The 18,020-nt window shown below is 41.2% G+C and overlaps 1 protein-coding gene across 3 annotated transcripts in view; it reads left to right on the forward strand.

Moving 5' to 3' along the window:
- LOC310861527 (adenylate cyclase type 6-like) overlaps positions 1 to 4,597 on the forward strand; it is a 100,708-nt gene extending 96,111 nt beyond the window's left edge. For all 3 annotated transcript variants that reach the window (XM_083769007.1, XM_083769008.1, XM_083769009.1), the window contains one exon: positions 260 to 4,597. In XM_083769007.1, coding sequence (XP_083625133.1) covers positions 260 to 388 — 129 coding nt within the window. In that variant the 3' untranslated portion in view covers positions 389 to 4,597. The remainder of the gene's footprint in view (positions 1 to 259) is intronic.
- Positions 4,598 to 18,020: the final 13,423 nt, after the last annotated feature.

Genomic DNA, 18,020 nt, shown 5'->3' on the forward strand with positions numbered 1-18,020 from the left:
GATCTCAAAGTGTCATTGAGTGGGTTCCAAATGGCCGTACAGGTCTGTAACTCTGAGAGTGTACAGCTCTCAGTGTTATGGGTTCCTTGAAATTAAAAAGTTTGAGAACCACTGAACAAATAAATGGAACAGAGTTCAAGGCAATTTTGAACACCAAACTGGTAATTGTAACAGACTATTTCTACAATAGGGTATTGATAATTTTACTTGAGTAAAAAATGTGCATTACTGCATGCTAACATGTCATTGGTGTCCACAGGTCACCACAGACCTCCACCAGGTGCTCGCTAACAAAGGCTACGTGTTGGAGCACCGCGGCGTCGTAAAGGTCAAAGGTAAAGGAGAAATGACGACTTACTTCCTGAACGACGGACCGCCCAACAGTTAGCAGCTAGATTAGCACTTAGCGGCTGTGTGACGACGGGCCGATTCCCTGCCGCGAGGGACAGACAGAGCGCCACTGAGCAAGGACTCCCAGTGTGAGAGCTATAATGTCTAACAACTTAGCGACGCCATCACTTGAATTCTGAGCAACGAGGAGGAAAGAAAAGACGTTGAGACGTTTTGTGGACTTCGGAAAGGAAGTGTTGAGAGCAGCCATGTCTAGCCTCTCTCTCTCAGGCTACTTGAAAGATGCAGAGTATGTTTATTTAAAAAACTAAAAACGCCTTTAGCCTGTGTCAAAAGAAGAAATTACGCTGTACATAAGGCTACTTTTTATTTCACTTTATTTTTGTGTGGGGGCATCATTTCTACAAAAAAGAAATGTTTTGAGTCATTTTTTTTATTTTCACAAGAATTATTGAACAGGTACTCATGTTTTTGTTTCCGGGTTACTTTATTATTTATTTTGTATCTTGATGTTTTTTTGTGCAAAAGGTCCTTTATGGCAAGTGTGACTATACATACATGCACAAATATCCAGTTTATTACACGTTTATAAGTGTGTATGTACATGCATATTTGTGTGTGTATGAACATGTGTATCAATCGAGGACAATATTGACCAAAGACTAAAGTATGGCTAGAAACAAGACAAGTCATTGTCGCTTGCAGCTCGACTTATGCTCCCATCGTGTGACGGCGTCGCTTGCCGACAAGATTCAGACCTTGTCGGTAAAGTTAAGAAAAAGGCAGCAATGAGCGCCAGCTCTGTTGCTAAGCAGTAGACTAGTGGCAGCAGCAACAGCTTATGTCATTGTTTATCTTGGAATAATAACTACAGTACTTTCCTTTTCGGCCATCGAAGATATATGTTTTTTATCCTACCATCCTTCTCTGGAAGGCAACGCTGGCCTCAGCCCCTCTAGACCGAATGACTGAAGGGAGTGAGATTAACCACTTGAAGCTTAGCCATCCCTCTTCTGTGTGCATGTTATAATAATAGGGGAACATTCTGTGGAGAATTAGGTGAACATTTGCCGAAAATAGCCGATGATGACGTGACGATTTTTGGAGAAGAGCTTCGTTAGACTAGAGGGAGAAAATAAGGGGGGGCAAGATTTTGCCCTGGGGGACTCCGGAATGAAGAATCGGGCAGAAACTTCTTTTTTTTTTTTTACTTTTCGTGTTTCTTATAAATTAGTTGATCATACTACAGTGCCACACAAAGGCATCAAAAGTAGCAGATCCACAAGCTGAAACCATCACATTTTGAACGCGTCAATCTGCTACTATTCAATCTGCTTTTTTTGTTTGAATCGTGAAAAGTAACAGTTTTGGTTTCCACCCGACAGAGACGATGCAGGGTTTAAGTGGTTAACTGGCCTCCATTGCGGTCCTCTTCATCCACATCCCGTAAGCCTTAAGCTTTGTTCTTCATACTGCAGGCAAATCATATTTCTCTGTCAACATAGCATCTTAAGGACTGACTGTCCACTCTGGTATTTCAGATCGTACGGCATAAGTATATGAATCGGGCTTAAAACGTCTCGTCACACATCTTTGGTCTGAACGACGCTTCAGAGAGCTTGAGCATTCAGTGGGGCAGCGGGGCATTTCAGCCATAGCAGTATTGTGATAAAGCCGCCATCCTTCCCTTTCAAAGAGCTGGTGTTGATCCAAATGGAACAGAAGGAAGTGGGAACTGGGAGCAGCATGGAGGTTCACGTGCCATCAGGGGTAAACGACAACAACAATGTCAATGGAAACCTTACCAGACAGCTTGGATTGTCTGACAAGTGGTTCTTAGAGGGTCCTTGAGGGGGTTCCAGGGGTCCCCCCAACGAAATGATCGAATCTTAACCAAACCCAGACCTTTTGTACACTCTGACACTCTACAATGTTGAGTGTACAAATGGAACCATGGATCCATTTGTACACAGTTATTGGGGGGGGGGGGGTTATTGGTCATTGGTTATTGGTTATTGGTCATTGGTTATTGGTCCTTGAAATGTTTGAGAACCACTGGTCTATGAAGAATGAATATGGGAGCTGAAGTATTGATAGAGATGATCTATAGATTATGACTGAATACTGTGCTTTGTAGGGGCATAACTATTTTCACTGTGAGGTTTTGATGATTACAGCAAAACTTGCTTTATTCTTGCCAAACTTATCTTGCTCTGAAGCATGTCTGATGTCTTGTTTTTTCTTTATTTAGCTTGTTTTATTTTATCACTGGGTATTTTGTATCACCTCTGTATCCATCATTTGTATATTCTTAATGATATTATTATTATAAAAAGGATCAAAGACCAGCACGCTTTTCTCGTTAAAATGCCAGTTGTGAAGCAGAGCTCATTTTGGTACCAACGGATCAACTGAAGGGCAAACCTCGCCAACAGACTCTTTCATCAAAATGATTGGCTCAGGAATACGACAGAAACAAACTAATCTCTGTGAATTCAAGGCTTCATGGGGTGTGTAAGTGTTTTTGGGGGTGAACTAAGCTACTCTTTTAACCAGTGACACATGAAACCCAGCGCTACTTTTCTATAGGGCCAAACATTCAGCGAAAATAGTAGATCTAACAAGATCACAAGCTTTACACCACCTTGGGAGCTCAAGTCATAGATCGGCTATACTTTCAGCAAAGATATTTGCTGGCGGCTAGAGGGAAAATGGGAGGGAGCCTAGTATGGAACCCTGGGGGACATCGGTGTACTACATAAGAAGGATGTAACTGAATAAAGGGGTAGTTGTTAAAAACAAACGGCTTTAAATCCTAATGTACAATACAGTATTTCCACTGGCCATAGACATGATTATCCTTGATAACACAATGCTTGCAATAACACACACATGCAGTTGATTCACTGTATAGACTTTATTCATTTTTATTTACACTATTTTCTTTTAAATTAATACTACTGCAGTATTTCTAACCTGTCTGGTTACACACCTCCCTCCCCTACACCATGCCTTAACAACATAGATTAATAGAGAACATGTACATTAGAATCTGAATTAATCCAGATAACATTTGTCTTATCTTTATTTTTGTTTACAAATCTGTTATTGAGGGAAGATGACAGATTTCCTTGCTATATGTTTAACATTGCCTTAATTTAAAGACGGCACGGAGAACAGTGAACGGGAACTGAATAAATGTTCTTGAACATTCACTGCCTTCACCACCAATGCATAAAGAAGCGCCCGCTCACCTCTGCTAATTCTTATCTGACCAAATCAAAGTGATATAATTAGGGGTGCAACAGTTAATCAAAGTAAACAAAAAAATCTTGTATCTGCTATTTTCACTATTTTTTTGCAGGACATATGCAACAAAGTATAGAATAACGCTTAAGTGGTTAATTGATTCATTGATATATAAAGAAATATAATAAATATATTAAAGCAGCACTATGTAACATTTTTAAATGAATGAAATGTAATTTTGTTCATTCCGTATACACTTGGGGTGGTTGTATTTTTGTCTCCCTGCTCTTCTATTAACCTTTGACCTTTAGATCATGTCAAAGGTCATCATGTCTCACCTAGATGCAGGATTTGACACACATTTTGACCTGATGGTCAAGATTACATTTGTCCCCTGAACAAGCAGACGGGGTCTAAATCTCAATCGTAAAATGTCAGTACTTATGTCAGTATACTAATCAATAAGAAAAGAAAGAAAATAATAGTAGATGGTTGCATCCCTAGATATAATAACTCATACATATCTGTCTCAACAATGGTTACCAACAGTTGATCGTGTTTGTACCAGAGCCAGCCCCATACAGCCTTTGGTCTCTCCTGTCCGATCATGTTTGGCCTTAGGTTTTGCTGGAGCAACAGGGAATACTGTAAATAAAGCCTAACACATACTTAGTCAAACGGAAAATATCTGATCTACAAGCTCACAACGCATTGTGTCTGCGTTGCGAAGTGAGCTTGTAGGTCTTCCATTTTTGATGCATAAATCGGTCTTTAAGGGCTCATTTATGCTTCGTCACGCGACTGACGCTCTGCGAAAGAAAACTGACTTTCAAAATAATTGTTTATTTTCTGTAAAACTGAAAACTCGGCTATTCGCTGTGCGACGAAATGTAGATCCAGCTTAAAGTTTGGGAGATCACGATGCTATCGAGTGACTGTGACCATTGAAGAGTGATTCATATAGGGAAAGAATTCATAGAATGGACATGCGTTTATTTATTTAAAAAAAGAAAATGTGCATTGTATGTATTCTATTTTTATCAGCTGTCCATAGACTTATGTTGATTGTTAACACTTGGGATATTTTGGGGGGGGGGGGGGGGTGTACGGATGGGAGAGGGGTAATAGGTGGACTCCCCATACTACTGAAAACAGTGTTTTTGCTCAGGCCTGAATATGAATCCTTCTGTATTTGTTACGTCTTCTTTTTGTATTTTCCCTTTAGTTGAAGGAGTTGAAAGCTGGAGTGTTTTGCCAAGGTTAACGACCAGAAGAGTCTATGACAAAGAGATAAATAACATTTCCCCTTGAAGAAAAAGAATAAAAGATTTAATGGCTGTTTTGATGTGTGTGTGTGTGTGTGTGTGTGTGTGTGTGTGTGTGTGTGTGTGTGTGTGTGTGGCGCTCCATCAGTGCCACGCCGAACCTTGACGCGTGCACGCGTTTTCTAAAGGTTTTCTAAAGGTGTGCCACGCTGTGAGCTTGCATATCAATTTTTTGAGAACCACTGTGTTATACAACGCTCCTATTTGAGCATGCAGAGTGGTGCACATGGTATAAATGGAAACAACCTCTTTACTAAAACACAGGGGGGTTTTGATGAAGCTATTGTATAGCAGCATGTACAGTAGCTCTGAATGGGGAAATCAATGCACCTGCTGCCTATAGTAGGCTACACACAGAAAAATAAAGGTGCCAAGCTGCAACCGAAACTGGTTCTTCAGAATGATGCCGTAGCATAGAAGAACCATTTTTGGTTCCACACAGAGCCTTTTAGACAAAGGTTCTTTGAATAACCAGCATTTTAATGGTTCTACAAAGAACCCTTAATAACCACTAAACCCTATATACTTCATTGAATGCGACTTGTATCCCCCAGGGCTCACTTGGTCTACCGGTACTTATTTTTTTATTCTGCAAAGATTATGCTGTGAGCTTTTAGATCGGCTAGTTTTATTTCTGCCTAAAGTTCGACAAGCTTGTGCAAGCTTGTAGATCTGCAGAAGGTTTTCCTAAATTCCTCATAATATGGATCCTGGGGTTTAAGTGGTTAAGTTGTTGAGGTGCACCATCCATCGCATTTTTTGTTATTCCGCGCTGGAAGAGATGGCTAAAGCCAAACGCCTAAGGGAAATTCCCACTTGGCCGGGGGAGATATTAGCCACTCTACTACTATATATACAATAAAATGTGAACTATATAGCTCAATTATATGTTTGCAATAGACCTTATTCACAGCAGTAATGTTACCTCCATCACAGGAGTTAGGTGTTATTAATTATGCTAATTAAGTCTTTGTTCTATTTAGTGCAGCAGAATTGTTTTTTTTTTACAGTGAGGCAACATCTATGGCCAACATGCACAACAATATCAGCACATCCTGACTCTCTTTGACCTCAATGGAAGTTAACACAACATAAATCCTTAGTGTATCATGAGTAACACCTGTGAAGGAAGAAGTAGCATTACACAAATACACTAATATGGCGGAGGAAAAGAAAACAAAGTGTGTGATTTATTACACACATTACAACATTGCAATGTTGCAAATGCACCCACAACTTCAGTTTATCTAATTCAGTAGTTCTCAACCTGTGGGTCGGGACCCACACATTATTTGTGTTTTAGGATTTAAAAGGCTTTTTCTTTTAAAGAATCAGCCTCAGGTCTAAATGGGTTAATATGACACATTGTTTTCTCACTCAACAGTAAAACAAACCAATATCTGCACGTTTCTAAAGTGACCATTTAAATCATTTTAAGACATGTTTAATGCCTCTAAAAAATTATAAAGACCATTCATTACTGCATCAAAAGTAATAAAAAACTATAGGCTACTATAAAGAATGGTCAAACATTGGCAAAATTGTTAAAAGGATCTCTGGCTAATAAGACAAATTGTATTTGCAATTTAATGCACTTTACATTTGAAACAAATCTCAAAGTGCTATATGCCTACAATCAGGTAAAATATTATAAAATGCAAATCACAGTAATGTTGAATGTGTTCAAGATTACTGTTGATAGGAATTGAGGATGCAATAACTTGTGCAAGTGGAATTAGAACAGTAGGCCTATAAACAGCTAGGTGTACATTATAGCCTACTCTTGAGTTTCAATCTCCATCACAAAGGTGCATAAAACATATCAGCCTTTGGAGTTCATCATCCTAATACCTCAATGTTAATTAGCCTAAGGATTCAAGGAATATTGGAAACTTCAAGAAAGTTGTTTTCTAATTGTACACTTGTACAGTGCTATATTTGACAACCCAGAGCTATTTTCTATAAACCCCTAGTGAGTGATCATGCTGACCACGAATATACAGTCATATATAGAAGAAAGCCTGATAAAAATGTATTTGACAGGGTTGCCTATGTGTTTTTTTTAACTAAAGAGTTATTTATATTTATATTTTTATTTTTTACCTATACACAGGTTTAATATGTTTGTCTTGTCTAGACAAACATTAAAAACGCCATTGACAATGGACAGAGTTTAATGTTTGTTTTGTCTCCAAACACAAACATTTAATGCCATTAATATTATCCTACTGTTTCTCTTTGCTACAGTCTGGTAGTCCCCCCGGACGTTCTATAGTGGGAGACAAACAGGTGCAACATCCAAATGATTCCCTTTCGAAACGTTTAAAGTACAACAGCGCCATCTTTTGGGAATTGTTAATTTGGATAATTCCGTTCGACACAAATGTTGTGAACAATTTGGTCTTTACCTTAATTTACCTGGTCTTTAGGGTATTTTGTTTTTGACCAGACCAGGTCATTATTAGTAAACACAACCGCAAACGCAAATTTAGTTAGGTCTCTGACGGTTGCTCACCCTGGAAATGGCGAAGTCATTTCTGTGTTCCCAAAGCCCAAGTCTCAAGTTTGGTGAAACGTCTTGTGAGATGTTGTCGGACGTCCTCGTGGTTGTTAACAAGCAAAACAAAGATAGCCTCAGCAGCTTGTTAAAATGTAACGGTGCTTTTAAAGACAACGCGAAGATGATTGGTGAGTAACATTATGATTGAGGGCGAATTTAATGTCCTTACTTGTTGAAGTTCTTGTGGAATCCGCATGCGGGCATGCCATGCCACAAGACAGTTAGTTAGGCTTGCTATTTTCAGAAATGTTCGACCCCCTCATTCTGGGGACTGCCCTAAAGCCTTAGCTAATGTATAGAGTAGCTCTGAAAAATGACTGTGGAATAGGGTGACCAGATGTGACTGTCCCTCTTTGCGTGGGACAAGACTTTTCAGGCGTCCCACAAATTGAGACCCTGTCCCTGTCCCACATTGTGACTGGCAGGCATCAGTGTTCAAATGCCTTAATAGTTAGTCCCCTAGTTAGTCTCTTGCTGCAAGATGTGTTTTAAGCCTGTTAAAATATCATAAAAATAAAGCATGATTTTAAAACAAAATGTGACAGTGAGACACCAGAGGAGTTAGCCAATAGGCCTATGGTCGAATATGACATCAAGGCATTTAATAGCAACTCAAGTAGTAAGTTAACTTGCTAACCCGGTACTCCAGTATCACTTGTGTGGGACAAGTGGGATGGGGGGACCCCCGTGTACATTTACACATGTGGACTGAACTGGCTTTTATAAACAAGATGATTTGAAGAAAAGATAACTTTAGGAATCTTGAAACTCGGTATGAAATTACATGACTTACACCATAATATTATTATTACAATGCAGTTATCTACTTGGCTACTGTATGGTCACCTGATTCTCTTCCCCACTGTGCCTCCCAGAATGCATCTTCCTGATGACGGAGCAGTTGAAACTTGATCCCATGGCTGGATACCATGCCATTGAAATACTTGAAAGGTAAGGTGAAAAATGATCAATAATGTAGCTTCTATTCTATCATACTATTTGCCTTTATCCAAACCACTGTCCCTCCAGGTTCATGATCAAGCACCTTGCCGATTTGTTCACTACTCTGAGAGCTCAAGGAGCTCCTGCAGATCAGCCAATAAACCACGAGGATGTTGTTTTTGAAAAGCTGAGGAACGAATACACACTGATTGTCTTCTCTTGTGTACAGATTGCAAGTAAACTGTCTTTGCACACTAATGTAAGTTATTGTGACACGTCCCACAATTCACCAACTTTCAAGGTCTTGTACATCTTTACCAGGCTTCGAGTTCTAAAATAGAATTTTCTCTTTGTCAAGATTATTGACCTCAATATTGGGGTGCGGTTTCTTCACTCGATGGGCCAAACAGTCTCCAAGCAAGCCCTTCTGGAGTCAGAATTAATGATCTTGAAAACACTTGAATTCAATCTAAATGTCCCAAGTGCTCTGACATCTGTGGAAACTCTTTTGGAGGTGCTTGGTAAGCTATCACGTCTTGACACAATTTAGCCTACACAAAGTAACAGGATGTGTCAATTTGTCTCATTGACATTGTGTACTTAGGGGGATGTGACTAATTGTCTTAAGGCTCATACATAAGTCTGGGTTTTCGGTGGTGAGGTGACCACCGAACTACAACATGACGTCACGAGCCGCAGTGAAGAGCAAACCACCGCCACCGCTCCAGCCCTTCTCTCAGTTTTTACTCACCACCGCTCAACGTTATTTCAGCTCCGGTGGTCAGCTCACCACCGGAGCGTTGGTCACCTCTCCACCGAAAATCCAGACTACGTATGAGCCTTTATACGATGATAAGCCAAACTAGGTGCACCCAGCAAACCTCAAAAGCTCTGTCAGGAGGCATGAAATAATAATAGTAATAATAATAACAGTGACGTCTGTTCTATCTACAGCCATGAAAGCGTGTGCATCGTATCTGTTGTCTTGCTCCCTCTCCTGCTATAATTAACGAATTAATTCATAATTAATAATAATCAGAGTGACTTACAAGAGTCAGCGAGATCGGAATAAGCTTAGCTGAGTAAGCATTAACTCTTTCACTCTGCTTTGCTGCATGAGTGTTGGCACTGTAAACTCTGTAAAAGTGTGTAAAGACTCACCTTAAGACAGTCTTGAGTTTAATGTGCAATTTTGGGGGTTCGTGGTCACAAATTGATAATTGCTCTGCAATCATTAATTTGTTTTCTAAATGACAGTTGAATAATGAATGTCCTTGGCCTGTTGGCAGCGTGTACAATAAATATGACATTACTATGTGACGCACAGACAGACGGGGCAAATGCCTGATCTCCTGGTGAAAAAAAAAATCATAACTTTAATCATATAGAAAGCAGCCACATTGATATGGAAAAACGTGTACTTTCATAGGACACAACGAGTCATCGATCCCTGTTGAGCGTCTACATCCACTGTGCTGCCATGTTCTCAAGTTCACTTGCCTAGAGAAGACTGCCATCTATGACTCCCTGCTAATGGCCACCACTGAGTGCCTCACTCCATCTAGAGAGCAGAGGTAATACCCTTTTATATTTATGAATGATTGCATGCTGCAAAGTTTGGATGATTTGGGGGGGCATAAGCTTAATTTAAACTCCATCACATGTTTCCAGTTTTTCATGAGTCTATGAGGTGACAGTACTTCATTAGACACCCTGGAGTCGTTTTCATGTGCAATGGTGTATTTACTTTGTATTTAGGGTTTCTTCCTGGAGGCTGAACCCTTAACAGCCAAACGGGCCAATGAAATAAACAGTAATATAGTGACCCCCGCTTTATCATACAACTACAGCTGTGGGTGTGGCTTCAGTTCAGGTGTATCACCACCAAACCAGGCATACTTAATGAACTGGTGGGCGTGCCCACATAAAAACAACATTTTAACAAATACTGTACACTTTTTGGAAATAAATATACCTCATTATATAACAATAAGACCTGATGATCATGTTTTAGGGTGGAAAAAAACCCACACACAATAAATTAAACAATCGAATACCGTGTAACTGGACACAGTGTGTACTACTACTACTACTACTACAGTATATGTATATTACAGATACATCATTGTCTTCCTATAGTATTAGAATGATTTATATGCTGTATATGTATTTCTTTTAAACAGAGAGAAATTTGTACCTGTGACTAAAGACTGTATGCTTCTCAGCGTTGGCGTGATCGCAGTGGCTACATACATCCTCAACATCAGCAAATGGGAACAGGTGAAACATTCAGTATATAACCATTTACATGAATGAATTGATTTAGATTTTTTCTTCTAAAATACACCCCTCGGAAACGTAACTTTGGTCGATTATTTCTCTTCGTTGTTATTGTTGTCACCTTTACAACAAGGTATAACTTGCAAGGATTGTGCAATTGTGGAATGAGCATTGATTGCAACACAGCTAAGTGTGTGGGTAGTGCCGCAAAATCCTCCAATATGCTTCTGTTGGTAATCGCTCTCGTTGTGAGTGACCTGCAGGTGTGTTTATCTTGAAATCTGATTGGATTGGATTACCATGACTCTTAATGAGTGCATTCATGCTTGATGTACCCCAACCATTTCAATGACCGTACCTCTTACATCTAAACTCAGCACAAAAAGTTCGGAAACGTAACTTTGGTCGGTTATTTCTCCCCTTTAATAATACCAATTGCTATTGTATTGTATATAGTTTCTACAACGAGGTATAGCTTGTAAGGATCGGGCAATCCTGGCATGAGCAACACAGGTCCTAAACATGTGGGTAGCGCCTTCAAAGAATTGCAAATGGTTGGTATTCACCCTAGTTTTGAGTTTATTATTGATTGCACTCTCCCACAGTGATAAAGAAAGGAACGGCATATGTTGGCCACTTCATTAATTGTCTCCACCAGGCCGAAGGCATGGTCCGTCCGTCCGTCCGTCCGTCCGTGAGCAGCTAATCTCGGCCACCGTTAACCCGGTCGATGCCAAATTTTGCACACACACTCCCTGGATGCCAACGATGAACCTCTGCCCCAAACTTTCCAGAACGGCCTGTTATAGCGCCACCAGGAGGCCGCTTTGTGCAAAACAAGTTTTTGCACAGTACACCTACAGATTTTGTCCAAACATCACGCAAATTGGTACACAGTCTCTCTAGAGCCATTCAACGAAACCGGTCTTTCAGATTTCTCACACTCCATCCTGATTGGTTAAGATTGGCTTCCAAAGTTCACAGGAGTGCTCAGTTTCAAACAAAATGCTGCAAATCATGAACACATCGCGTGATTTCCCTGAAATTGTGCACCCACATTCCCACTAGGCCGACGACAAAATGCCACATGAACAATTTCAACTCAGCCTCAAGGTGGCGCTATAACTGGCCGAAAAGTGTTTTTACCTCTAACTGCACGGATCTGTGGATAACTTTGTATGCCAACTCCCTAGAGGCCAAGGAAAAACCTTTGTCTGGACTTTTTCCACATCTGCTCTTTATAGCGCCACCAGGAGGCCGACATATGTAAAACACATTTTCTATTATTACTCCTTCAGATTTTATCCAAATTTCACGCAAATCGGTACACATGATCTCCATAGTCATGTGATCAAGACAGGTTTGTTTGATTTCTCATATTCCATCCTGATTGGCCACGATTGGCTCCTACCGTTTTCAGGAGTAGCAAATGGCCACAACTCCTCAACGCAGCGTCCGATTGCGATGAAACTGTGCACGCATATTCCCACTAGGCTGAGGAAGAATCCTGGTGGAGACCTGTGCCGATTGGCACTTTATCTAGTTTTATACTAAGTTTTATAGGGAACTCAGTATCATCTGGAAGATCAATACGCAGCCACACATGTTGGTATGGTAGGGGCAGTATCTGCAGGCAAGACATAACTTGTCGTGATTGAAGGAAATCTGTGTCCGTGGACAAATGCATATTAATTGGGGGTCCTTGACTTTAAACATTAGGAAGCAAGGCCAAATAAGCAACTACATTTTTCAGAAAACAAGCCCAATGTTGCTTATAATAAGCATGGCACTTACTCTTTCTTTTCATGCATGACAGGTGGTGGAAGAGCTGAGCTACATCACCGGGATTTCCCAGCAGAGCATCACTGATTTCACTCATGTGACAGTGATGCACATCACAAAAACAAGTACTCCTGTCACTTCAGCTTGACTCACCTTTCATCCACTGGAAATACTGTATATTTGTGCTGTTTTGGCCAAATTGAACTTTATAGACAATTTTTGTCATGGTCACTGGTTATGTGCAACAGATGATTGCCTTTGGAAAGGCAGGTATGTATTCATTGAAATACCTGTGTAATTAATTTATGTTCAAATGGTGCCAGAAAAGCAAATTACCTTTTTTCCCCAAGGAGGACAGCTGAGTTCTAAAACAGCTTGCATTTGATTGATTTGATTTTATCTATATTCTAAATGACACTTAATCAGATTTGTTGTGTTCGCAGTAGATTTTACAAATCTATTTGTTACATTTGTAAATAAAAAATAAACATGTTTAACTGTTTAAATGTGACTTCCATTGAAAATTTATTGTGAGAGCAGCGAGCTTGTAGATAGGCTATATTTGCGGTTTTCATAGCTATAGCTTCTATTTCAAAATCGGTGAGAAATGTGGGTATTGTTTAAAAAAATATTCCTACCCATTCCTGGGACATGTGAGAATGGTCCAGTGAAGGCAGTCTACTCTAATTGCGTCAACTGCCCATTGTGGGAGTGTGCTATATTTATTTATGTACCCTCTATCACTAACGCTGGCTGGGTGAAATACACCCGAACACCTAGCCTGGTTACCGCTCTGCCGAACACCTGCCTGTAGAAAAGGACCCACCCACGTCAGAGATCAGCAACATTAAGAAAATCACATAAACATAAATGTCATGTGTTCAAATGTTAGTGTTCTAGGGTTAAGAGCATCACAGTCTCAGACCCTGGACTCTTAGGCCTTGTCCACACGTATCCGGGTAAACGGATAAACAGATACATTTTTATATGCGTTTTGGGGGTGTCGCCCACACGCAAACGCGTTTTTGGTCCATATAAACACATCTTTTGGAAAACTCCTGCCACAGTGTATTTTTTTTAAACTCCGCCTGTGTGTTCCCTGTGTGGACAATGTAAACGGAGTTTTGCATGGGTCTTGCCATTGGTCATATGGACAGGGAGATTTAAAAAAAAAAGTGTCGTATGGACAGAGAGATTTTAAAAAACAAAAACGAAAAAGCTACGTTTATGTAGGTGTGGATGAAGCCTTAAAAGGATCACATGGCTAATAAGCCTCATGCCTGGCCCTTAATACATGCCCTGTATAACTAGAGCAATTCTAGCGTATTATATAAGGCTTATTGGCCAGGGATCCCTTTAAGATAGGCCTAAGAACCTTTTTATGGAAAGCTTTTTCTGTATTCATTATTGTCAGCAATATTCAATTTGATTTGATTACCATTTTTGTCCCCCTTTAGCACTGACTGTTTCTTTATGGGTTTTTTTTTAGGCCTCTCCTATGTCCAGCTTTGAGGGTTTGTTCAGACACAAACATTGTCCTAACACAAACACAACATTGAATGCCATTGAGTTGACAATGAATGGACAGTTTTAAGTGTTTCAAGCGCAAACTGTTCTGGGCACTTCAGCGCCACTAGAGGGCTCCAGAGCACTCTACAGCACCTGTGCCCCAGGTTAATATGATCTCCAAGTTGTTCCAGTTACAACCTCCCCACCCCACCTGAGCCTCGTCTGCAATCACCTGATGAGCCTACAAGAGCCAGGCCTGTCTGCAGCTCGTCGCCAGACGCCAGTTCTTCTACGTTGTTAAAGTTAGACAGCCACTGCCAGACATAGGTCAGATTCTCACCTAATACTTCGGTAGACTCAGATCCGTATGGGCGGGGAAATTGGGATTCTTTGTATATTTAATTGGCTGCGGTTTGCCTTCACACTGTCATTCGCAGCAATTGGAAACGCAGCAGGGTGGACCTTTATCAATGTGTTCCATTCATAAACTATAGCCTACACAGTGAAATTTATGGTGATAAAATTACACTCATAACGTGCATGTGTCGTGCCGTCTGGGACCCCCCCCCCCCCCCTCTCTCTCTACGCACGCAGCCGCCACACACTGTTCTTTTGGGCAAGCAGCACAGCGCTGCATGAGCGCACTGATATAACTCCCCAGTCCCACACAGTGACAGCACTCCATGTTTACGGCACGCACAGACAGACAGAATATTATGTAGGCTATAATACACTGCAGTGTTTTTATGTGTTTTCTTAAGCAATTGATTAATGTACACGTCCTCATTTCGATCAGGGCTTCCGCCTCCTTATTCGACCACGTCTATTCACAGTAACGGGACATCTTTGCGCTGCGTAAAATATGCCTTCTCCGTCTCCAACTGTGTTCAGCTCCTCACCCGCCACATTATGTTTGCTTCATTTCCTTTATTAACTGCGGATTGCATTCACACCTGCACCGAATCGTAGTCAAGTGCATGTGGTTATTTGCTGTGCATTAGGATTCGAATAAGCCTTCACACCTGCCAAACGAAGCGCACTTTCTGACAATGCGCAGCAGGATTCGTTTTAATCGCAGCAAAGCTCTCTGGTATGAATGTGACCATAGGTCCTCAGAGTTAGACAGTTAACCCCCCCCCCCCCATGAAAAGTGCAGTAGGCTACAGATTAAATGCATTGTATATGAAGGCTTCTCGACTCTCGAGTATTCTAATAATCGAAAACTATACATTATAATGCACTTATAAGGCATTAACAGTTGAATTATGCATAACAACTTGTAACAATGTTCATGCAGTATTATAACTTATAATTGATAAGTGCTGGTCATAATGCATTCACATTTATGAAGCATTCTAAATGTGCTGTTCCACTGGGCTTATGCATTATGACCAGCACTTATGTAAGGCATAATGTATGGCTGAGTGGTCATTGTTTATAGATAAATCACAGACAGGCTAATTAACCATCAACGCGAAGCGGAGCCCTAATGTGTTTGTCCTTCCAAGGCAAATATACTGATGGCATCGGCGATCTTCATATACGCACATAAAAGGGACGAGGACTGAGAATTTAAAAAGGTCTTATGTCTTGCAGGCCATAACTTTATCTTTATGAACATATCAAGAAAGCTTAAATTGCACATGGCTTAGTTTTAGATTCTAATAAAGTCTATTCTAGATTGAAGAGAACAATTAGCCTAAACAGAGAACAATTATATAAGGAGGGGATGACGTCACAGCTAGGTAGGCGTGACATCAGCCCTGACAGACAGTGTCGAACTAAATATGGATGTGCGAGGATGTGTTATCAGAAGTGTGGTAAAATATATTATAGGTCAAAATTATTGATCAGCTATTTCACACTGATAAACTGCAAGGGACTGAAAGGGGTCTCTCAGCGCATTCCATTGAAGCAGCCACTTGGTAAAGGGGGTTGTTATCTAATCTTGACGTGAGAACAAAGACATTTATGACCTGCCTACAGGCAGGCAGGAAGTCCCCTCAAGTCACTGAGCAGATGCATGTAGGAAAAAGCCATGATCTGGTAGATTCTTCCTGTCATTGAGTAAAATGTGTTCTATGGAACCAATATTATACTGGGTTAGTAAAGCCTAGATAATATAAGAATGTAATGATCTTACAGTTAATCTAGACATTTTGATCTAGAGATAAGCAACAGCTCACATGACAGGGAATGATGGGACTGTTGCAAGGGACTGATGTCACAATCCACAGGCGAAAGTGTCTGTGGCTTCTCATTGGCTAAAAACAGGGGCAGAAAAACTGACCCTGCTATTTGATTGGCTGCAAAGGCATACTCTCTGGTCTAAATACACTGTTGGTAGGGAGTTGAAGTTAGATTCAACCACCAAACCATCGTGAGAAGAAACCAGCAGAGGCCAGCGGTAATTATAATCATATGATATGTGCATTATTCCATAACTATGTTATTAATGTGTAATATGATAATTAGGTTGTAACCAAGTGTGTTTGTGTTCTTCTCTCCTATTAAATAATCTTTAATATGCAGATTTAAAACCACACAACCACAAACCAGTGGCACACAACCACAAACCAGTGGCACACACACAAACTAGTGTTTAGTGGGTGGAACACCACGCAAACGTGGAACCACACACATATTAGAAAGTAAGCATAGCGGAACCATTAAACAAGTGGAATACCGCACATATGCACATTTACTTAATACCACACAAAGTGGGATACTAGGAATATGTTTCAATTAACCACACTTCTCCAGATGAGAGCAGGTTAGGCATTAGACTTTAAGGGCGTGCTAAGGCACAAATCCAAGGTACTATTTGTCAGTCTGCATTGGGGAAGTTTGAGCAAACGTGTGAATGTTGTTATATGTGTTTTATGTTTAAAGAATGAACTAATAAAACCCTATAAAAAAGCATGTTTGATTCGTAAAATAAGGAAATTATTGAAGCATTAAATAAATCAATTGTGCGTATTAGACGTAGCTTATCTGCTGTATTTCTTGGGAATTCGGATCCCGGCAAATCTCACCGAAAACCGTACAGACAGTATCCCCCCCTCGAGGACCGCGTCCACGCGTAACCATCGTGCTCGTGCACGATCGCAATCGCAAGCCAATGATTGTGTTCACACAAACCCGGAGAGCTGGGCATAGGAGAGGGTAGTAGCACATAAAAAAACAAAAAAAGGAGAATTTGCCAACCGCCCCGCCTCCTCCTGTTCCAGTCAGAGGCCTGTTTGACCCATGGCTAACAGACAGGGTCTCAGTCAGAGGTCCGTTTGACTGCATCTCCCGTCATCATTTATCATTGTATTATTTCGACATTAACACATCTGTTGTGGAAGATGGTAGTATAACAAAAAACATCGCATGGATGCACCTGGGACGCATCCTCAGTGATGTATCCTGAGGTCAACGGGGTTTCGGGTCTCGCAACATCATACCCCTCACTCAGGCGACCCAGCCGGGAGTGATCAAGTCCCGACTTACGTCCCAGTAGCTACCCTCAATCAGTCCCATTAGGGAAAAACCAGGGGCACACAATCCGTTGGAACTACTCCAGAACTACTCTGCCAGGGCTTGGAGGTACACTTCTGGCACATGGATGGACTAGGCTCTGTGGGTTGTCTCCTGTCCGGGCCCCTCCTACGTCTCACCAGGTCCACTCCTGCTCTCACCAGAGCGACGACCTGTGCGTTGCACCAGAGTCCCAGCACCAGACATTTCATTCAGGAGTGGTGGGAAATGGTTCTGCAGGGTCATGGTACTGTGGTTCCGCTTGCTGCTTGCATGGCCCTCCTAAAGGCCTCACCGAGGGTTGTTGGGCACAGGCTGGGGCGCTAACCCATACTGCTCACCCGGTTGCCGTCTACATTCCGGCTGTCACCCGTCTCTCCGGTGGTCACCAGACTATACCTGGTTGTCACATAGTCTAACCATGGGGCGGCGGTGGCTCAGGGGTAGAGTGCCTGGATGGTAACCGTAAGTTTGCCAGTTCGAACCCGGGCTCCCCCAGA

The sequence above is a fragment of the Protomyctophum parallelum genome (genome assembly GCF_964188405.1).
Source record: "Protomyctophum parallelum genome assembly, chromosome: 7".
NCBI lineage: Eukaryota > Metazoa > Chordata > Actinopteri > Myctophiformes > Myctophidae > Protomyctophum > Protomyctophum parallelum.